Below are 23424 nucleotides of genomic sequence, written 5' to 3'. Positions count from 1 at the left end.
GCTATGCCCTGTGCACCAGAGCCTGTCATGGTCAGGCTCACAGGAGCTCCCAAGGAGTTTGCTGGTCTTACCAGCCACACAGCTTGGAAGCATGAAGCCAGCCAGCAAAGGCTTGGGCAGCCCTTGGCCTCCACCGAAGGTGGCTGTCCAAGTTTTTGTGAGCAGATTTCTGCTCTCAGCCCTTCCCCAAAGAGACAAGAGCCCCTTGCAGCCATCCCTCCCCTTGCAGGCACCACTAGCAAGAAGCAGGGACTCACCCATGCAGGAATCCCGCTGCTCTTCGTAGCCAGCACTGCACACGCACTTCCCGATGGGCACCAACCATTCTCCCTCAGCACTGCAGTACATTTTGGGGGTGTCCCTCTCCTCTGAATGGCCCACACACTCTCCCCGCACTTCCACCAAGGAGGACGAATCTGCCCCGGTCACAGCCTCAGAGAAGGACGCCAAGTTCCTCACCATTGCTGGGCACTTCTTGTAGTACACCCGCACCGAAACAATGGCAATGCAAGCGCCTATGTCCTGGAAGGCCAAGTAGAAACCCCTCTTGCTCAGTGGCCCCACGCCCCGCACCTCTGTGTTCAGCTTCAGGCGCCTCACCCCCAGGTCCACATTGGTGAAGCTCTCATCAGCTGCGATGGTGTCAATCTTCATAAACTGGCTCTCCCTGGTGCTGGTGCCCAGGTCCCGGTCGGACTCCAGGTAGTAGAGGTTGAAAGTCTCCTTGCAGGTGCCCAGCACGCCTGGCATGCTGTTACAGTCCCGCAGAGTGAATTTAATCTCTGCATAGACCCTCCGTGCACCATCCCGTTGAACCCAGTTGGTCCGTAGCCAGTTGTTCTGGTTGGGGGTCATGACATTACAGACTTGATAGGTGTGGATGGGGCTGAAAAATTCATCCATTTCATTGATAGAATCCCACTGCAGGACAGAGAGAGACCAGGTCATACCAGGTGTCCCCAAACACTGGCAAGCATGGGGCATGCAGGAGTCTGTGCCATCACCCACCCCGGGATGAACTCCCTCAGCTCTTGCAGCTGCATCTGGATGAGACATCACTGCTGCCACAGGCCAAAGGAAAATGAGGATGGGCAGCTCTAATGTGGTCAGTAATTCTTACGTCCACACTGATGCAGAGCTGGGTGAAGTGCATCTCTGTTCACAGACAGGAATCCTTGTATGAGTCTGAACCGATGGCAGTGTTTTGGGGAGGGCTCCAAAACCTCCAGACCATCTCTGCAAGTCCCTTTTCTTGATGCTCAACCTGCCATTCACAGCAAAAGCACCTGCATGGTGCTCACCTGGGTCTCTTCTGTTTCATGCAATCTCCATGCACAAAATAAACAGGCCACCTTCCAGATGGAGAATTATTTTTGGGGTGCCTACCATGGGGTGAAGGGGAAGCATGCAGTGAACACAGGGCTTCCAGCAAGAGAGGGGGGTCCATGGAGGCTCAGAGCCCTCTTCTTCACAGGAGAGATAAGGTCAGTGTGGTTCCTCTGTGTGAGCCCACAGTGAGCCCGGCTGAGAGCACTGGGCTGGGGGCTGGCTCTGGGAACCCAGGGCATTATGGCTTGACAGCTGTGGGATTAAAACTCAGCGTAGCAGCAGGGTGAGCTTGGGGAGAGGATGCTGGACACAAGCAGGTTGCTGTGAGCAGGACTGTGATGAAGGGGCAGTCTGGGGAGTCACTGGGTGAGTTAGGAGGGGACAGTGACATTTGTGTCATCAGAGGAAGAGATGCTAAGTTGTTTTGACTAACTTGAGGTGAGAAGTAGTGAGGTTTTGGATACAAATGAACTTAGTAGTTGAGGGACAAGTTGAACCTAGATGTTGAGGGCTACAGGACACTTCTGGGGGCTCATTTTTGCCTCACATGCCTCTGTCTCCACCTTCTCCAACCCCACCAAGCCCTCACCAGGACCCACAGGCCTTTCCTTCTCTGGGGGCTTCCCACCACCTCCCACCTCCTCAGCCCACATGCCTGGGCACCCCCATCACATCCTTCATGGAGGGGTCTGGGACATCTGAATTCCTCTTAGAGGAGAATGAGGATGAGGAAGAGGAGCAGAAGAGGACTTCAGACCTTCTGACTCTTCCCTGGTCTCAGCAACAGGTTTGAAGATGACTGAGTCCCACCACTGTGCCCAGGTGCTGTGAGGGGCAGCCCCAGCAGTGACACCTCTCCGGCAGCCCCACAGAAGCTGGGAAAGGTACTGGCATTCCTGCAGCACTCACTGTCCTGCCTGACAAACCACTGCCCCCACAGCCTCAGCACTCGGGCCGTCAGCTCTGCCTGCACTGCTGAAGACGAGCAGGGGGGAGCAGCTCCCCAGCTTGGCAGTCTGTGTGCTGTCTGGGAGGCTGAGGGACCCAATCAAGGCTCCAGCAGTGGTGCACAGAGCAGGAAAACAAATCTTTTAAGCAGCATTAAAAGTACATTAAAATAAATCTCTGGGTTTGCTCTGAGAGGGCAAAAATGGTGTTTTCTTATGCAAGTGGTGACCCGTGTTTCATTGTAGATACAAACTCAACAGCAGCATAGAGAGAAGGAGCCTGAAAACTTCACCCCAGTGACTGTGGGAGTTGATGAGGATGCAGATCTGCTGGGACAGGGCATGGCTAGGGGAGGGCATCACACCTCCAGAGCATAAGAGATATTGGAAAGAGGTTATCAGTGATACCTGTAAGACAACTCCCTTCTCCCCTCTCAGGTGTGAAAGTCCTTCCTCATTTAACCTCCTCAACCTGCAGCTCTGGGGGAGGTGTTGCTGTGACTTCTGTTAGCGCTATGGTGGTCAGAACAGTCATTTCAGTGATGTACATCTTCAGAACTCCCCCAGCATCTTGCATTTAGGAGAAAACTCTTGCTTCTCACTCCTAAAAAGCTTAAAACAGCCTGGAAAAGGCAGTAGCTCCAAGTGCAAAGCTTAACAAAAAATCATTCAAAGGGGAATATGGCAAAGGGTGTGAAAGTCAACCCACTGCCAGGAGAGAAAAATATTTCTGGTTCTTTCAAAAAAATTGTCTTCTGAATTCCAGAAATGCCCAGGTCATCCCAGGTCCTAGGGTCACAGAAAACCTGCCCTGTACCCCAGCACTCAGGTAGACAACATGGAAAGGGGCCAGGCTACCTGTGTGCTTTGCTGGAGGGGTGAGAAGCAGCACCCCTCAGCTTCCCTAACCACAGAGATGATCCTGTAGAAAGTGCCGTGACGCCCAGGATACGCTCCTGCCACTTGGCCAAGGGGTACAGGGGTGCCCTAGTGTGTGTGCTGCAGCAGCCGCGGCTCAGCTTCCTGCACACCCTGCACCTGGGCCGGAGGGAGCCAGCCAGCTCCCTGCTCTTGCATCAATGTGCGCACGCACTGCAGCACTGCGGAGGGTGTGGAAATCGTTGTCAAAATTAATCGAGCACAAATTAACGCAACATCTGTTTCCTGTCTTTTCCCTGCTGAGTTCCCTGGGGGAAAGCGAGGCAGAGCTGCATACGGGAGGAGACACGCGGGGCGAGGGCAGAGCTGAGGGTGGTGAGCAGGGACATTCCCCCAGCAGGGACCTTCCCCTCAGTGCACAGCCAGGTCTCCTCTGCACCTTCTATAGGGCTTGGGGCTCTCCAGGAGTGTCCAGCAAGCGAAACATGAGGTATTTTGAGCAGCAAAGTGCCTTGGCCTCAGCTCATGTGATTGCTTTGAGTCTCCAGATACTCACTTCTCTCCTGAATTTGTCAGAGGAGATGGTGCTTATGACCGCGGTGTCCCCACACCCCTGTGGCACTGCCAGAGCTGGCAGCATCCTCACTGCTGGCAGAGAGCAAGTGCCAAATACCCATCTCCAAGCACCAGCAATGGTCAGCATCAACCACCGAGAGGAACTTGGAAGTTTGGCATTTGCAGCATCGCTCTTTCAAACCTGGTGTTTTTTGCACCGTGGCTGGACTGTCAGCTCTTTCCCAGGGTTGTATGCAGCACCTTGGGATCCCAGTCTGAGACTAACCCAAACCCGCCACACCGGCACCACTGGCCTGCAGGGCAAGTGCTTTGCTATTGATGTAAATGCATGGAGGGAAGGCAGGCCACCTGAACTGGTGGCTCAGATGCCACAGATGCATCTTCCCATCATGCCACAAGGCAACACAGATCCCACAAGCCCTGCCAGGTCCCAGGACCTGTCAGGCATTTGGGTTGGAGGGATCTGCTTCAGGAATCCCCATGACTTGAAGGGTTTTTCTGTTTCACTTTAATTACAGGCTCATATGGCCAGGAAGAGGAGTCTCTGATGCTGAGTGCCATTGGTTCAAGAGCACAGGCACCGTGCACGCACCCAGCCTCCTGTCATCGCCTGCTCTCAGCTGACGGTTTGAAGTGGCTTTTATTAAACAAAGCTCAATCCGGCCCCCGTCATTGCGATAAGATCCCCTAGCGAGACGGAAATGAGGACATCATAATTAACGTGGTGAGCGCACCCGTTGCAGGGGGGACATGATTGCATCAGTATTCAGGGGCTTGCCTAATAGTTTAAATTAAAGTCAACACCAGTTATAAAAAAATCTGCTAGATTATGAAAGGCGAAAGATGCAAACACCAGATATCTGGGTGGCTGAGCAAGGTCTTAGAAGTCTCCCAGGGCCTGTGTGGCACAGCAGAGTGGGGAGGTAGAAGAGGAGGAGCAGAGGGGGCGAACACACAAGGAGACACTCCGTGCCCCTGGAGCAGCAGCTCAGCCTCCCACCACCCTTGTGGTGCCTATGGAGGGAGCCAAGTGACAAGGTCTCCCCAACCCTGGGACGGCTTTCAGGAGGGATGACAGGTCTGCCTGGCATAGCAAAGCTTTTTCTGCCACTGAGGTATCCAGAACTTTCCTTCTCCTGAGAGCAAGCACTGAGCTATGGCACCTCCCCAGGAGCTGCCAGGTCCCTTGCACCACTGTCACTGAGAGAGAAAAAAAAAGAGAAGGACGTTATTGCAGCTATAAATCATTAGATGGGAGGCATTAATGGAGATAATCCCCATGAAATCAGTCACTGCTGTGGCTAAGGAGGGATTTGTCAGGCAGTTAACTACCCTGAGCTTCACTGCAGGTGATTAACTCCTGGTAGTGACCATCATCTGAGGAATTAGCAATAACCCAGCATTTACTGAACAAGCACTGGAAGATGAGTTTTTATCTCAATTACTAGTCTAAATCTTTATTTTTCAATGTTCCGTTCCTACTCATCTTTTTTTTTTTCCAATAAAAGGAGTTTCACCGCAGCTTGCCCTGTAACTTGCAGGTGTTCCTGGATTGAGGCAGAGGCTCAGGACTGGAAGAGAAACACAAGAAATTGCACAAGGACATCGAGGTGATGGAGGGCAGAAGACATGGCCTGGGGAGATGGGACATGCTCCAAAGAGAAAGACATGACCCTGAAGGGAATTGAAATGGCAAGCACACAGCACAGCTCGGACTGGGGACAGGGTTTTTGCAGGATGGGCTCACTGGTGTGTCAGACAGGGTTCATCCAAGCCATCTTGGCTGCAGGACCAGAGCCAGGCAAAAAAAGTCCCCTGCTGCGTAGGCTTTGCTCTGCAAACAGTTCAGTCCCAGGGTGTTTACAGCAGCACCGTGCCCCAGCATGAAATCTCCATACTTGATGTCCAAACACTGCTGAAGGACTATGCTATGGGCAGAAATGTGTCCTCTGCGCTCTCAGCTGGTTGTTTAAGCAAATTTGATGCCTTTCTGACAGGTTGCTCTCTGAGCTACTGCAGACTGAGGGAAAAACACTCTTGGCTAATTGTGCCCAGGGGCCTTGGGATATGTTCCTGTACCAGGAGCAGAGGGGCTGAGTTTCAGAGGTGCAAACCACTTCTGAAGGCCTTTCCTAGCTCTCCCACCAGCAAAGCCAACATGAAGCATGCCAGGCATTGGGCAGATGCCCACCAGGTCTCTGGGTTAATCACAGCCCATGCAGGGAGGGGGATGCTGTGGGGCCAGACCATGGAGGTGCTGGTGGGGGGCAGACAGGAGGGTTGTGGGCAGCATGGGGGGCCTTTCTCTGGCACTCAAGGTGCTCCCGTTATAATTACCTTTACAAGGCATCATTCAAAGCTCCTTAGATACCCTGTGTCTGAACAAAATAATTTCCTGTTTGACTTTGTAAATCAAAGTAGACGATACAATAATTATTAATAATATGTTGACTTATCTCATCAGCGTTTTAATTAGTCAGTAGAAAAGCAATTTGCAAAGGGGCCAATCAGGCTCCCTCTCATCCAGCAGGTCACGTGCCCCACAAGGAGAGAGGAGAGCAGGGCACTGGGGCAGTGGGGCATTTTGCTGGGGAGCACTGGGAAACCAGAGGCATGGAAGGGGAAGGGGCAGCTTCTTTGACGGCACTGATAAGAGTTTAATTTTCGATGCAAAGGGAGTTGTTCTGGGGCTAGAGAGAGCTGCAAAGCTCCTGGGAGCCCTTTGAAGTTATAATTGAGAGAAGCCGCAGCCTGCGGGACAGGGATGCTCCCAGTGACCCTTCCGCTTCCTGCACGTGTCTCCAGGGTGGAGGTGCGGGGGGGATGCAATTAAACCCCTGAGCCGCAATTACAGCCAATTACCCCTCAGTTAATTGTCTGGCAAGAGGAAATGTCAAAACAAGCCACGAATGCTTCCCTGATGGCTTGACACTCCCCAGGGCTGACAGTGCTGCTGACCCCCGCTGTGCCCATTTCTCCCAGCCCCCTGATCCTCTGCTCTTGCTGGCCACAGCAAACCCAGAGAGGAAAAAAAACCTTCCTGTGAGGCAAGTTCACCTTGTCCACAGGTGTGATGAAAACATCAGGACCTTGCAAGTAGTACTCTTACAGTTTTGGTCTGCTGATGCTTTGGACTGTATGGGCAGCTCTTGGATCTCCCAGTCCAGAAGATCACAGAATCATCTAGGATGGAAAGGACCCTGGAGATCATCTAAGTCCAACCGTTCTCCTAGCACAGCTCCCACCTACAGCATATCCTTAAGCTCCAAATCGACCCTACTCTTGAACACCTCCAGGGATGGGGACTCTACCACCTCCCTGGGCAGCTCATTCCAACGCCCAACAGCCCCTTCTGTAAAGAAATGCTTCCTAATATCTAGTCTGAACTTTCCCTGGTGCATGAAACATGAAACATCTGAGACTGTTGCCTTTCCACTAGCACTCCCAGGAACCCCAGAGAGGTGGGACATGACTGCGGGTGCTAGAAAAGCAAGCTGCAGGACACTAGAGACTGAGCTGGCGGACACAAGTCCCCTCAGGCTGGGGACTGGGGCTCTGTGCTGTTTAGTGTCATGCAAAGACCCAGCCAAAGCTACCCACCTCCCCACTGTCACCCATGAGGTGGCCCTGGGCTCACACAGGGCAGGGGAATGGAAATGTGGATAAATCAAAACCAAGTGTGACTTCAAATGGGGAGGCAGGGTCAGCACCGTTGTCCCTTGGTGGGAGGATGATATGACAGATTTGTCTGTCCATGGAAAGAGCAGAAACATTGCGGGGAAATGCTGCACCCTCCAGCACCCAGCACATGCTCCTGCCCTGGCTCAGGCAGGACAGCCAGCAGACAGCAAGGGAGGATAGTGCAGGGCCGGGAGGCACTGCCACTGTTTTTCCAGCAGGAGTATCTGAATTAAGGAAATGGCAGCAGAAACAAGGGACCTAAAATAAAATCTTGCTTCCCAGTACACCACTTCCATACTACACCTGCAACTCGGCTCTACCCAGCCCAGGGCTGCAAAAGTCCCATCACAGCTACCAAGCCTGTGAGTCACCTGGCATCTCTCTCACCTGAATCTAGACCCAGTTGTAGTTCTGCTCAGGAGGCATCTGCTCAGGGCCGCATCAGCACTGAGAGCAAGTATCCTGCAGCAGCATCTCTGAGACACCAGCACCCTATCCCACCCCCTTTATATTTCTGCAACTTTACTATTCAGAAAGCACCTGGAGCTGAAGGACCAGAAGGAGGGTAAAGGAATGATATGCTCTTTCAGGATGATGTGATGCAATGGCCCATGGAGGAATAGCCCCAGTCCAAACAAATATTCAGAAGAGCCATTAAAACAACCAGCTGGAAAAAGATATGCAAAGTTGTGCGAGAACATCGCATCGAAACCCCAACACCATCCTTGGAGGTGTTCAAGACAGTTTTCACACAGCTCATGGTCATCCTCTTGACAACAAGGCCGCAAGCTGGGCAAAAGCACAGGGTAAATGACTTACCTAGGTCTTGTAGGAGGACACAGCAGCATGTCCAAGAGGTGGTTTTGGTGTTAGGTGTTATACAAGTCTTTTTGTTTTCCTTTTTCTCATGTGGCATCCAGTATTAACTAGTCTTAATAAACATCACTAATAAGGTGGAGACATGTATTACGGTTCAAGAGTTGCTGGGCTGCTGGAGAAGGGCTGCTGGGCATCTGCAGTAGTGCAAGAGAACAGCACAGCGGTGACTGCTCTGCGAGCCAGCCTCAGCACCCTATGGTCACATAATGCATTACACCTGACAGCCCTAATGGGCCAGGATCCAGGATTCATTCCTGGATTTGCACATGTACGATACAGGATTCTGCACCTTAACCGGACATGGAAGTTGGTGAGAATGGAGGTATGGTGACAAAGAGGCACCTGTAAGCTCAATCCCTTGTCTGCTTTGGGAGTGCAAGGCCCTGCCCAGTCACGCCTGTGTGTCCCCAGGACAGTCAGCTCGATTCATCTTCATCCAAGTCACCTAAGTGATGTGATGCATCCCATCTGTACGTCTGACAGCTAGCAAAGGACCTGGGGATGTGCTCACGCAGGTGTCTGGAGAGCTGGACTCATGGTGGAGGTTCCAGAAGAAGGAGGGTCTTGGGCAGTCTGTGAGCAGTGAAGGGTCTGGCTATGGGGAGGAATGCTTAGCATGCAGTGAAGGGCAGGGCAGTGGAAGGGGACAAAGGAAAACAGCCCTCACTCCCAGAAACACCCCAGAAACATCCTGCCAGGGGAGCAGAGGAAGCCCTGATCCCCGACCCCCTGAATGAGCATCGAGCCCCTCCAGGATGCCAGGATTTGGCAGCACAGCTGGGATAAGGTGGCAGCAGCAGGGTGACAAGACAGGGATCCACACAACTGAGGGCAGCCTGTGCATGACCGTGGAGAGGACAGCTTCTCCCTCACCCAGGGGAGGCAGAAGAAGGTCTGGTGGCTGGAAACTGAAGCCAGGCAAACCCACATAATGATTGTTTTTTTAACAGGGACCTGTTAACAGCATCACTACAGGAGGATTTACCACCACTGGCAATTTTGCAGTCAAGGATGTTTTTTTTCTAAAAGCTGGGCTTTTCTGAGATGCAAGTGAACTGACAGGTCTGAAGGCCTGTATTTATGCAGGAGATCACATCACATTAGCTCTGCGGTCCCCTCTGACCTTGTACCTCTGAATCTATTACATTTCCAGGATAGTCATCATTGCAACAGCTCACTGCTAAAATTAGAGCTGAGTTAATGATTTAATATATTTACATATATGATAATGTCTGATATAAATCTGATCATTGTTATTATTATGAATTCGCAGTTCTGATCACTCCTGCTCAAACAGCACGGGGACTGAAAGTCTCAAGCAACAGATCAATGAAAAGGATTAGAGGCCTGGGAAGATTTCTGTAGGAGGCAGAATTGAAAAGATTAGGACCGTTTAGTTCAGAGAGGGGATGAAAAAGAGTGGACATGAAAAATCAACACAGCAGCAAAATCCAGGTAAGCACCCCAATTTTGCACGTTTTGTGCATGCAGCAAGCCCCACTGTGCCTTGCAGTTGGTCCTGTGTGTATTTATGGTTTTGTTTCTGTTCACTAAATGAATGAGCAAAATCCTTACAGCCAGGTCACCGCTGCTGTCTGAAACTCACTATTTCCAGAAAGCTGCTGCAGCAGGAAAACCTGGACATGGAAATGTAAGTGAAGGGAGTGTGGGGAGAGGATCCAACCAGTAGAGATGGCAGGCTCACATGAGGGTCACCACCCCTACATCCCTCCCAGGCACGCTGCAGGGCTGTGCATTTACATCCCCATTCCTGGTAAGAAACCATCTGCAGGGGATGCTCCCCTGCCCCTCTTGCCCAGTTCCCTCAGCAAACTCCTCTGATTACAGGTGGTTGAGAGCTTCCCTGTCATTTTGGGTTGTTCCTCCTGATGGTCCCCCAGTGCAGCAAGGAATGAGATGCTTCTCAGCGTGAGTGCCCATGGGATAACCCAGCTTTTGAGTTCCTGCAAAGCTCAGGACCCAGTGACAACCTGGTCTGTACCAGGGAACATGGAGATTTAAACGGCATTTTCAAACCAGACACATCCCACTGCTAGTCTTTCAGGCTCTCCTTTTCCCAACAGACCTGGTCTCTTTGCCTCATCAGCACTGACCTAGGCACCAGCCCGGGGCTGAGATGTCCATCCACGCTGCCCACAGGGACACCTGGTGACCCATCCCACTGGGGTCCCCCATGTGTCAACAGCCGCTTCATACTTACCCCATGTGAGGGATAAGTCATCCAGCCCCAGTCCCCCGGGATTGTTGACGTGTCTAGCAAGTTCACTGGAAAACACAGGAGCAAAACACTGCATTAGAAAGCTTTTTCCCCGTCCCCAAAGGGCAAGGAACCAAGTCACCACAAATGACCCCTCCTCACACCCCACGTCTTCTCCACACCCATCAATCCATAAGGCTGCTGCCAGGGACCTGCCCGGCTGCAGCTGAGGCAGATATGGAGCAAGGGGATGGCAACAAATGATGCTCCCCAGAGCTGTTTGTTTGGGGTAGAGTTGGGGTGGGGCTGTATCAGTCCTGGCCATAGGACTGGGAGCAACATGACCTTTTGGAGGACAAGGGGCTGCAGACAGCAGGTCTGAGGGGATGCAAAACAAAGGGGAGCTGGGGAACCAAACTCCTAGCATTTGGTTGTCCATCAGTCCCTGAGCGAACACTGATGCAACTGGAGCATCGTTCCTTGTTTGAACACCTCTCCTCTGGAGGCTCTGCTGGACCCTTTTAGGCTCACAGCCCTCCCAGCATCACTGGTTTGAAGTCTGCACTCCAGCAGCCACTGTAATTATGCACTGCAGTGCCCAGCTCGAGCACAAAGTGACCTCCCGTGGTCCTGGCTGACGCCCCACTGGAGAGGCCAAACCGTGGGGAACAGGTTGCATGAGGAGGCCCATCAAAGACAGCACTTCAAAAGCTCTGCCACCGCCGGGAGCCCAGCTTAACGAGGAGACACAGGCAAATCTGCAAGGAGAGGGGAGCAGCTTCTGCAGGGGGAGAGGCGAGGATGCCTTTTAACATGTGCAGGAGCTTCCCATGGAAACCTGTGCAGTGTCAACAGGAGAGGGGAAAGCGGGATGCCATGGCATTGCTGCATGCTCAGGGTGACCTTCCACTGAGTGTCATCTGCTTCCCGTGAGCCCCACACCCAGATCCCACAGCATCAGGCAGAGGAAAGCCTTGTTGCTGTCTGATAACCACCTGAGTTGCTCGGCATCTGGGGAAGGAGCCCAAACCCCAGCTCCAGAGCACAGATCCAAAGGGAGGGGGTGCCAGCAAGGTGCCCTGACCCTTGGGAGTGAATGCAGTGGACACCTACATCAGCAATCCCATGACTCGTCACCCCTCATCAGCACCAGACTCCCTCAGGGACCGCCAGTGCCTTCAGCTTTCCCCAGCGCTCTTTGCCCTGCAACCACCCAGTAAGGTCAAGCCCACACTGGACGCTGTGTCCATGCTAGCTGCTTTTCCTCACCCTTGAGCTGCATCCAACTGGACCTCAATGCAACTTGGTGCAGCACCCCTGCTGCAGCACCAGGTCTTGGCTGGTCCCTGGGCTCTGGAGGGATGGTGGTCTTGGTGCAAGGCACCGGCTTGTCACGGTGGGGATGGGCACATCAGGACAGCGACTGCAGCCCCAGCAGAGGCTGGGCTCAGTGTGATGCTGGTCCCAGCAGCCAGAGGAACGGGTGCCACTTTCATTTACTATTACCAGGCAGGGAAGGAGATGGAGGGGAGAGAGGAGCAGAGACGTGAGCTGGCTGTGAAATACCCAACGTCATGCTCCTGACAGAGCAGATTAGGAGCTTTTGAGGCATTTATTAATGTTAGCAGAACAATTTGAAAGAATTTCCAGGGTTTCTTGTGTGACTCCATTGGCCCAACAGCAGGCCGAGCCCCTCTAGTCCCGACACGGCGCTGCTCCCACTGCTAAAGAGGCCCCTTGCCCTCAGCACGGAGTAATTACCTCGGAGATCTCAAATCCATTTTTATTTGTTATTGTTAATCTGAAGATTTTCTGCCTATTTTCCCTGGGTAATTCGCCCAGCAGGAGCCTGGGCTTGGGAGTTTCCCTGCTCACAGTGCAGGAGCACAGTCCCGGTGACCCTCAGCAGGCAGGCTGCGGGGAGGGGACCGCTTTCGCAGACCCTCTCCCCCCCCTGCCGTGGTCTCTGCATCCTCTTTCCCACGCTGAGATGCTCAGTGATGGACACGGCTGCCTCTCACTGCTTTCCAGGCAGCACGAGGAGCCTGCACAGACTGGGGTCCACCTAGAGCATCGTGCCATGGGGAACGATGCTGAGATCGGAGCAGGTATGGTGGGACATACCCCAGGCTTGTCTGCACAGAGGTGTGTGGGACCTGGAGCAGCATGCTACACCCCATCCCAACAAGCGGACAGTATGGCTGTCACCCAACCTTATACAGATGAAGGAGCCGTCTCCTTGCTGGTGTGCCGGTGCACAAATAACGACACAAGCTTGCACTCCCTGCAACACACCTGTGGATCAGATTGCTCATGCCTCTTTGCAAGAAGAGAGCAAAGTTATTTCTTTTATTTCTTAGCAAGCATTCCAACCAAGTGCATAGGAGTCCTACGCATTAATCCCACTGCAGTGGGCATTGCACAAATACAAAGACATTGCGTGTCCAAGAGTTCTTGCATTAACTCATGGTATAGCACACACGTCTGTGGCTATGAGCATCCATCTAGCAGCACTACTACATGCTGTGCTTGGATATGGTGAGACCAATACTCTCCTGAAACCCAACTGTCCGTTTCAGGGAAAGGCTACACACAGTGCTGAAGGGAACCCGCCCATTGCCTGCGACAAGTGCCCTGTCCAGCCCCTTGAAGGTGATCTCCCAGCTGCGTCACTTCTCCAGGGGTGATGCTCAGAAAGAGCCCTCCCTCGACGCCGCAGTGCAAGCAAGACTGCCACAAAGGACCCCTTTCAGCTGAAATGTTTCTCAGAAAACGTGCCAGTTTGGGAGACCTCTGTCCTACAGCTGGGCAATTCTGTTTGATGTTATGGACTGTCTGCACGTATCAATCTCAAACTGTGAGCTCCATTTTGTTTTCCTGAGCACCATTTTGTATTTTCCCTATTCTGTGCCTTGACTCGGCGTATTGAGCCAAAACACCAGGAGGTGTCAGGGGAAATTCTCGCACTGGTGGAAAAGCTGTCAAGCATGATTGCCCGTTCAAATGGAAGCACCTAGGAGCAAGCAGGTTGCTTCCCCAGCTCAACTGGGGTCTGGAGACAGAGTCTGATGCAAGGCAGACCTGTTTGCTCCTTTATAAAGTTGCATTGTGTCATGTTGCGTGAGCAGCACACATTGCAATCTCACAGATTCAGATTATGCAGGAGTTGAAGTATATGTATATGATATATAATTTATTTATACCGATGTCTTTATTTTTATGTCTATCTATATCTATATATCTATATCTATATATCTATATCTATCTCTGTCTCTGTCTCTATATCTATCTATAGCTATATCTATACCTATATCTATATTCATATCTGTATCCGTACCCGTAGCTACCAAATTGTAAACCGCTTGGGATGAGTGAGGAAGCCAAGGCAGGGACTAGCATCCAGAAGATGTGTTTTGCCTGCATCCATGTATCTCTTGCCACATATCTATATCATCTATATCTATATCTATATCTATATCTATATCTATATCTATATCTAGAGTGAATGCTCAGAAACCATTCCCAGCACTGACACTGGTGGCCATGGCTCCTGCAGGGGTGTATTACAAGTGTGGCACCTTGGGGTCCCACATCCAAGCATCCTGGGCTCAGGAACGGTGCCGTGGGAGCCATGGCTGCCAAGCCCAAGGGATCCTGTGGACCCTCAGCCTGCGCAGGGGTGCATGGTGGGGTGGTAGGACAAGCCTGGAGTGATGGGGGATGCACTGAGACACTAGAAGAGCAGTGGGGGACCAAAGAGGGCTCTGAGCTCCCTCACTAATTGTTAACCCACTACAGTCCTCATTCTAACTACTCCACTGTCTCCCTCCCAGGCAGGGGCTTTGTAGCGCAGGCGTGGGGAGGAAGAGTCAGCGGGAGCAGCCCTGTTCCCTTGGGCTTCAGTTCCTCTCCAACACAACTTCAAAAGCCTTCCACAATTCACAGCAAGGCTCCCCCCCATGCGACAACGCCTTTTGCATTGATAATGAAACTCTTATCAGCAGTTAGGTGCTCCTGCTCCTTGCTACCCAAAGACTGACAGGCTCATCCCCCACAGCCACATGTGGGTCTGCACACCCTACACCGGTCCCACAGCCCCACTTGGTGAGGGGAACAACACAGGGAGGGTTATTTGCAGCAGGAAGAGAGAGTTGGGGTATGGGAAAGAGGCAAGGAGAAGGTCCCTGAGAGGAGGGGAACAAGGGCTGGCTATTCATTTCCCATAGCTCAGGCAGGACTTTGAAGGGACAGGTGGGGCCGGGGCAGGTCAGCTATTTGTGTCCCACTATTTAATCGAGGGGCGTGCTGGATAGCCAGGCATGACCTTTCCAACTCAGGAAGCAAATCTGAGCAACAAAGCTGTGTCTTACTGGCCTTGGAGCATCGCGGGTGGACAGGACAGAAAGCTTTGCTTTCAGCTTCCCCTCCCAGGACAATGTTTATCTTTAAAGAAAGAAAAATAGTAATTTATTCACCAACACACAAGGCCAGATACTGGGGCTTCAAGGTAAAAGCAGCAAGCCTGGAGGGTAGATCAGCTCTTCCCATTCGGGATCTGTGCGCAGGGGATGTGCCCCATAGCTCCAGGTCCGTTCCACGGCCGTGGGGTGCTGCACACCAGTGCTCTGCCGCGCGAGCAGGCGGATCCAGGCAGGCTTTGTCAAGCAGCTGCTTCTCCACGAGGCTGCACGTACTAAGGACACAGCGGGGATGGTGCTCGCATCGGCACCCGCTGGCCTTGGCTGCCCACAGAGGAAATTTAGGAAAGCATTGTAAGCAGATATAAAAGATGTCACCAAATCCGGCAGGAACAAGAGATTTCCACATTTCTGGAAATGCCAGAATGAAGCTGAAAAAAAAAATAAATTAAAAAGAAACATTTTCAAACAATTGCCGTGAAAAAGCAGTGCTGCTTTTCGGATGTGCCCTAATTCCCATTTCAGGATTTCTTCTCAGACCTCTGGATTGTTGCTGTGAACTTTCTGTATTTAATTTTATATCGTTTTGTAATGCATCAGGAGTGGTAATGCCCATAAGGACTGCCCAGAGGGTCACCCCTTTTCAGTATACCAGGAGCAGAAGATACTTTGATGTAGGAAGAAAGCTTGTTTGTTCAATCAGTGCTAACAAAAAGCTGCAGTTCAGGTTTTAAAAATAAAATGATCAACCTGATCCTTCCAGACCCTGCATGATATCATGTAAGATAATGTGCAACACAAGAGCATAACCTGTGGTAGGACTGAGGTGTCATGAAATAATGTAAAAAATGAAACAAAACAAAACAAAACACCCTGAATAAAGTATTTCCAAGGCTAAAAACCTTGAAATTACAGGGTAGCATTTTTTTTCCCCCAGAAAAAAAAAAACAAAACCCCACATCAGAAGCCAATCAACAAAAAAATGTTCCCTCTCAGAAATATAGGTGAGAAAATATAGATGCAAAATGCTTGTGTTTCCTATTTGGTTTGAGACTCTTGATGCTTGTGTGTGGTGGGGCCAGCCAGGGCAAATGGGGCATGCTGGCTTAGGCTACCCAAATTAAAGCACACACACTACCCACCGCCAGACAGGGTGTTACAGCACCACTGTGCATCCCCACACTGTGTCACACACAGGTTTCAGTGCAAACTGTGTGTGGCCAGAGCTGAATATAAATAACTGACTGGAAATATTAAAAAAACCACTGGCTGTCCCAGGGCTCAAGGATGGGCTATATGGGGCAAGAATGGAGGCTCAGAGGGAGGGGTGAGCATGTATCCCTGTTCCCGGTCCAGGAGCTCATGCCAGTGGGAAAGGAGCTATTTCAGGCTCAGGGGGTGGCTGGCTTGTTGTAATTCAGGGCAGAAGCCAGAGGAGGAGGTGGGAAGGCTCTGCAGATGGGGGGAGTGAGAAAGGTCAGGGAGACAAGAAATTCCATGGAAATATCCAATGCAAACAGGGGAAGGGACAGGACTAAGGCAAGGCTGCGGAGGGGGCAGGCACTGGGGAGCGCCAGCTGAAGGGTCCCTGTAGCCCTGGAGGATGGCTCTGCAGCCCTGGTGTCCCCAGGTCTGGATTTGGCCATCTGGAAGTCATGCAAGTCCTTTCCATCACAATGTCCGTAGCCTAAGGGACGGCAAGACAGACATCAGCAGAGAGGAGCCCACGCCTTGTACAGCCACCCCTTGGCACCTTCTTTCGCTAAAGCCCTGCAAGTCCTAATCCGTTCAACCCACACACCAAGGACAGCTTCCTGCACCCCTGACCAGCGCCCCAAACCCAGAAGCTCAAAGAACAGGTATGGCCTGTGCCCGAATCAGGACTTCCAGCTTCCCACCAGGTTCAGGGACAGGCTGAATATCTCATGCCACCACGATAATGCAATATCGTGACAATCTTTTAAAATTATGCAGTAGAGATTTCTAACGCAAAATAGACCGTATTTTGTGGCAAGGAAAACCTGTGTGGTACAGACTTGAAAAAATGGGAGCCCTCCTTGGAGGGGTTTGTGCCAGTGTCCTCACACCAGCCCTGCTTCCCTCTTCTCTTTTCTCACATTTGTTTGGTATAGCAAAATAGACACAAATAAACGCGTTTTCAGCTTTGGCCACTGAGGTTTCTGATTTCTGCTGTGGTTTTTTGGGAATCAAAGCTCATGCCAGGCAAGCCCCTACTGTCATGCCAGGTCTTTATCCCAGAGCATCTCAACGTTTCCACCTGTAAACCGCATGCCCACTCGGTTATGTACTGCCTGTTCAGGATTTTGCATGTTTCTTATCCAAAATCATGACTCCCCTGTGTCACTTCCAGACATTTCCCATGCACAGCATTTTCACAGCACTGAGATGGACCTGGTGCTGGAAATCTGTGTCTGTAGCAGAGCCCATGAGTCTGTCAGCAGGACAAACCCTGCAGCACCCTGAAAAAGACACCCTGCCCTTCCCACTGACTCCTGCATCCCAGCAGTCCTGAGTTTTATCCTTCCTGGAGGATTCACTAGGGAAATTTTTGCAAATGTGCTAGCTTATCTGGATTATCTGAAGGGGCTTTGGGTGGCAGTTTTTCAGGCTGCTGGATGCTTTTTCCCTAATTTCTCTGAGGATGTCTTTTTGCTCTCACACCAGTTGGCCACCCTAAACCATGCTTAGCTGTTTGTACCCCAGTGACATTTTTAAAGCAAGTTAATTTATTTTAAAGGCAATTACTTTGCTCTTTTAAAAATAGATTTCTAAAATGGAACGTTCTCATGGACAAAAATACCAATACTAAAAATGTTTCAGGGGACAGGCTGAATATCTCATGCCACTGGTAATGAAATACCACAAGAGTCCTTAAAAATTCTATGGGAGGTACATAACACAAAAGGTATTTCATCCAAGGAAGGATGTGGTGACTTGTGCAAGCCCGTGATGCTGGGATGGAGCTGGTTTATCCAGCGGCAGCCAGTGCTGTTGCCACTCACATGGTTAAGGCATTTTAAATATGAGAAACTGGAGATAGAGCAGAAGATACCACAGGAAAAACCATGATACCAGGACTGGAGGAAAAAAATTATGAGAGAAGGGAACTTACAAAGGCAAATCTGCTTGAGCCCATGACCGGCGCGAGGCACCTGTTTGCAATCAGCGTGCTTTCACAACAGAAAAATATGGGCTCTTTAATCTAGCAAGAAAAGCCTAACAGGAACAAATGACTAGTAGGTGAGGCCAGGCAAATTTGTATTAGGGAAAGGAGATGTCTTTAAGGCTGAGGCTGATGAGCCCTTGGAACAAATTATTAAAGGCAGGGATGAGTCTGCCTTTGCCGATGTCTTCAGATAAACGTTGAATACCTTTCTGGCTGGTATCCCTGGGCCAAACACAGTTCATTAGATTATTTTGGTGTGCCTGGACCTGATCCATAAAGAAGTTACATCCTTTATGTGGTTATTTATGACCCTAACTCTCACACATCTACACAGGCAGGACATCGGGGTTTTTTGTTTCTTTTTGAAGGAAACGCAACTGCACGATCCCACCAGTCACTTTTGAACTACTGGGGCCGAAAGGGTTAAGCTTTTCTCTATGGCAGAGGAATAATTTTGAGTGTTGGTCATGCAAACACGCTGGGGTTAGGAGAATGAACTATCAAAAACTGTCAGGGTATGAATAGAGTTATCATATGAATGGATTTGCCCCTGGAGATAAAGACAGCACCAAGGGCTGCCAGCAAGGCGAGCAGGGACATGCGAAACTCAGGACCCGGCCGAAACAAAGAGCGGAGGTGTCAGGATGTCTTGATGAAACCGGTGCACCCGGGAGCCTTGGCTGCCGGGACCTGTGCGCCGATCCCAGCCGGATCCATGGGATGAGCCGCAATCCCTCCCTCCCTGGCTGAGCATCTTTTGGGGCTGGGGTTCATTGTTTTTTTCCTTTTTTTTTCCTTTAGGTAAAATATTTTTTCTAATCATTTCTCAGCAGTCAAAAACATAGGGAATTCCTTTATCCCTGTAGTAATTTATCAGATTTTCAGTTGTACTTAAATTTAGATTCATCAGATCTATTTTCACTGTCATCAAAATGGGTGCCAATTCATTTTCCCTGTAAATAAACCCCTCATGATTTCAGGAAACAAGAATTCAAGGAAAACGAAAAAAAGCTCATAGAGTAGGTGCATTTTGTGCACCGCTGTGTTATTATTCTGCAAATTTGGGGGTTGATTTTCCAGAAGTTTTATAAGCTATTAATACAAGAAGAATGGAAATGAAGATGAGATCAAAAACATATCCCCATAAGCCTACCTAAAATCATGAAAGTATTAGCTTTATATCAGCATTTTGGGAGCAATCAAAGAATTAAACATCCCCAATTTTTTTTTTTTTTTTTTTCCTGGCAAATATAGCCCAAATCAACTCCTTCTTTTAAACTAATGCTTCTCCATCCCCCCATCACCAGAAGTCTGTATACCTGAAAGCTCTTGTTTTCTATTCTTACGGAGGAACACAACATCCTCACAGTCTTTTTACAGCTGAAAAAGCTATTTCCTCTCCCTTTCAGCGCTTTGCGTCTCCCGCAGCCCTGACTTCGGCATTGCTGTAGAAGGGGTAGAAAAGTAGCGTTGAATAAATGCACAGATTAGTTTTTACCTCTTTTTCTGTTTGAGCAGAGGGGCAATTAATGAGATTACAATCGAGAGATTAGCAGGGGAGATTGCCACAGACCCTTCCTCTGGCCCCCGTTTCAGCAGCGCAGCAAGCTGTTGGATTTTCCCAAGGACTCTGGTGCTCTCCCGCACCCCATCCTTGTTGCAGGGAGGAACAAAACATCTCTATCGTCGACCCCGTGGTGTGGGAAAAAGGTGAGCGTGCCTGTGTCATCAGCTCTGCATCCTCCCCAGTACGCTCCCTGTACATGACCCTATCCCTGTCACCCGCTGTTTGCCTCGGCCATCCCTACGTGCCCTGAAATGCTGGGGGAGATGCCCCCAGGTCTCCCTTCCCTGCTGCACCATGTTCCTCACCGAGGTACCACCCAAGATCGCTCGTGGGCCATGAGGTCCATGCTGTGATGGGGAAGAAGGTCACCCGCTTCATGGATGGCAGACAGAGCTGAGCTGGAGGCACCATCTGGGAGGGAGAAGACCCCAGCAGCAGTATTTGAAGTGCCATTTTCTGGCAGAAAAATATAATTTTGTCACCCCCTGCCCAAGATCCAAATGTGGTAATTTCTGCTTGTCTGATTTTCTTTCGATACAACAAAGATATTTCATGTTTTATTATTAAACTTCAATTTGTGGTGTCATATAAAATATCTGCTTTAATATTTTTGCCCGTGCAACTCAGTGTGCAATAGTGTAAACATTTTAGCTCATCACATTATTTTCGTATTATTGAAAGTAACTTTTCTACTTCCCTGATCTAAAACAATTTAACAATTTCAGACAATTTTTTTTCAGTGTTCCAAATGAAAAATCTTCCACATCCTGCAAATTTTCACCCATCTAGAAAAAATCTGAGTTTTGACTTTCAATGTATTTTGCAATGGCTGCCGCGCTGAAATATGGGGATTTCCCACAGAACGGCAACTCCCTTTTCCTCCCATTTCCAGGGCACCCACTGCATGCAAGACTGAAAGGAATAAAAAATCTAAACTCAAAACTTCTTGGACCATATCGTTCAGGAAAGTGAAAGGCACTGGGAGATCTTGGAAGGGGAAGAAAATCAGACTGAAGCCATTTCTTTAGGCATGTCTTTATATACCAATTGCCTTGCAATATGCGCACGCAGAATGCAGCACACACCGGCCTTAAATTTGCTTTGTGGCTGTAATTTTCTACCCTGCAGCTCTCAAACAAGCATTGGTTTTGCTGGGTAGCATGGCCAGGGATGCATGGCAAGAAGCGGACTGTGACAGCGGCAGCACGCAGAGGTCACAGTCAGCAGCAGCGGGGCACCTTTGTACACCACAGCTACACCCTCACACCGTATCCGCACATGCCACGCGCTCTAGAAACGGGGTAGCAAAACCCAGCATAACCGGAGTGCAGGAGACACCAGGGCTCTGCTGCACTTTCCAACATGTCTCAACATTTCTAGTCCCAACACCATGACCAGGAGCTCAATGACCAGCACCGCAACCACGTCGGCACAGACCCTGCCATCAGCCCATCCCAGCACCCTGAGATGCCGCGTGCTGGCAGGCACCTGCAGCCACATCCCCAACCCCACTCCCTGTACCACGGCACCCGTCCAGCACTGAGCTGCCCCATGCCACCACAGAGCAGTGCCCCAATACCCGCAGAGGCATGAGAATCCTTGGGGGCAGCAGATGAAGCACCACTGGCTGACTTCAGTGTCCCATACTTGGTCCTGATGCAACCCAGCACCTTCTGCCTGGTCTAACCCAGATCCAGCCTGCTTGGTCTTCCCCAGAGCTCAGCTCATCCCCAGCCCCACACATCCCCCTAACCAAGGCTGTTACTGAGACTAGCTTCCCTTTCCAAAAAGTATCACAGAAAACCCAGGTATTTCACAGCCAGGGACAAGCAGACAGCAGTCCAGGGCCTGGCTCTCCATACAGACACCATAAAACCCATCCCAGCAGCCAGCAATCTCCTCCGCAGAGGAAAGAAAAGAGGCCTCAGCCTCACTTGTCCATGCCCAGGGTTAGCTGAGTTCAGGCAGGGCTGTTTGGAGGCTTTGCAGAGCTTCAGTGCTGAGAGTCCAGGGCACTGCGGGCAGCATCCTGCACCATGGGGGTGTTGGGGTACTGGGGTCCCATCCTGCACCCACACAGCCTGTCCCCAGTAGTGAGAGCCCAATCATCATCTTGCAAGGAAATACAGTGGGGAAAGGAGCAGGAGGAGTGCCAGGAAGCAGACAGCTGGCAGAAAACAGGGTTAGGACTAGCAAATAGCTGGAAATGGGTAATACAGGTGAAGAAGACAGGCTGGGTGGGAGGGGAGATTCAGGGGGTGTTGGAAGATGGCATTAGGAGCAAGGACCTAGCCCAGCAGGCTGCCATAAAGTGCATGAGGTATTGTGGTGCCAGCCCGTGGGCCTCCACATGCCGGAAGGAGGGCAGGGATGCGAGGACGGGAGAAGGGAGGAATGCCGCTGCTGACACCAGGTAGGGGCACCAGCACCGGGGCTCACTGCAGAGGGCTGTGCCGTGCTGGCCGCGGCTCTCAGGCATAGCAGAAGGGAGGAAGGATGCTGCTGCCGGTGCCAAGGACATGCTCGGGAGCAGGAATGGCAGATCTCCGGGTGATGAAGATAAGCAGACCTGGGAAGCAGCCGTGCCACTGCTGCCAGTGCAGACGGAGGCAGGCGAGCAGGTGGGTGGCAGGCAGTGGGAGCGGCGCTGCCGAAGCTGAGGGGGGCCCAAGATGCTGGAGCAGGGTTGCACTGCCAACAAGGGCCAGGAATGAGTGCAGCTGGCAGCAGGGTAGAGTGGCTGGGCAGAGGGAGCAGGCCTGATGTCAGGAGAGGGGTCCCTGGCTGTATCCCTGCTTTCCACTTCAGAAGTTTCCAGCCCTTTCCCCCACACCAAGTTTCCCACCTTAGTGCCCTTCCAGCTCCCCGCATACTCTGCACACCTTCCCGTGTCCACATGCTCACTCCATCGCAGCGCATGCCGCCTGGCCGGAACGCACGGCTGCCACCAGCTCTGGTGATGGGGATCGCCATGGCTGAGCTGGTGCCTGTGTCCCTGTCCCCTCTGCAGCCACCTCTGCACGCTGCAGCAGAGCCCTTGCAGGGGAGACCAGGCAGAGGTAGCAGGCATTGCTGCAGAAACCAAGTCCTCCTGCCCAGCTCAGAAGTTTAGCCTCTGGTGCAAAAGCTCCAGGATCAGCAAACTCAGGCAGGCGGGAACCTGAAGCTGCGCTCCCCTGGGAGGAGGAAGCTAAGCACAGCAGAGTGAGGAAGCCCATGCAGAGGCATCCAAACAGCCGCAGTGATCCTGCAGGTCCCCCCAACACTGCCCCATCATGCCAAGGCCACCCCAGTTCCTACCTTCGCTGGTGGTGGCAGAGAGGCAGGCAGCCAAAGCGATGAGGATGGAGAGCGAGGATGTCAGAACCCCTTGTGCCCATGCCATGGTCCAGCGGGGCCACCAGGAGTGGGACAGGGCCACCTCAGTTGTCCCAGCACCTCTGCTAGCGAGCGCCCAGAGCTACGGCACACGCCGGCTAATGCAAAGGCACTTTGCGCACATTGCTCGCATCCACACAGGCGAGCGGCTCGGCAGGGAGGGAGCAGCCTGCCTGTCACCGCTCGCAAGCCAATGGGGTGGGTGGGCTCTGCAGCAAGCCCCCCTTCCCGTGCTACACGCGCACGCTGGACCCAGCCTGAGCACCCGGACGGCCGGCTCCCGCTCCCCGCTGCCATCCATCCTCCCTCCCTCGTGATGCTCAAGCAGCCCCCACTGCTTCTCGCGTTCTCCATCCCTCTTCGCT

The 23424-nt window shown here is 51.5% G+C and overlaps 1 protein-coding gene across 1 annotated transcript in view; it reads right to left on the bottom strand.

Moving 5' to 3' along the window:
* The window catches only part of EPHA8 (EPH receptor A8), a 52235-nt gene extending 29082 nt beyond the window's left edge, over nucleotides 1–23153 (bottom strand). The window contains exons 1-3 of the mRNA XM_074924497.1: nucleotides 22982–23153; nucleotides 10513–10577; nucleotides 258–921 (exon numbers count right to left, since the gene is read on the bottom strand). Coding sequence (XP_074780598.1) covers nucleotides 258–921; nucleotides 10513–10577; nucleotides 22982–23066 — 814 coding nt within the window. The 5' untranslated portion in view covers nucleotides 23067–23153. The remainder of the gene's footprint in view (nucleotides 1–257; nucleotides 922–10512; nucleotides 10578–22981) is intronic.
* Nucleotides 23154–23424: the final 271 nt, after the last annotated feature.

This window comes from Athene noctua, chromosome 22, assembly GCF_965140245.1.
Source record: "Athene noctua chromosome 22, bAthNoc1.hap1.1, whole genome shotgun sequence".
NCBI classification, from domain to species: domain Eukaryota; kingdom Metazoa; phylum Chordata; class Aves; order Strigiformes; family Strigidae; genus Athene; species Athene noctua.
This window is presented reverse-complemented; position numbering and strand designations above follow the sequence as displayed.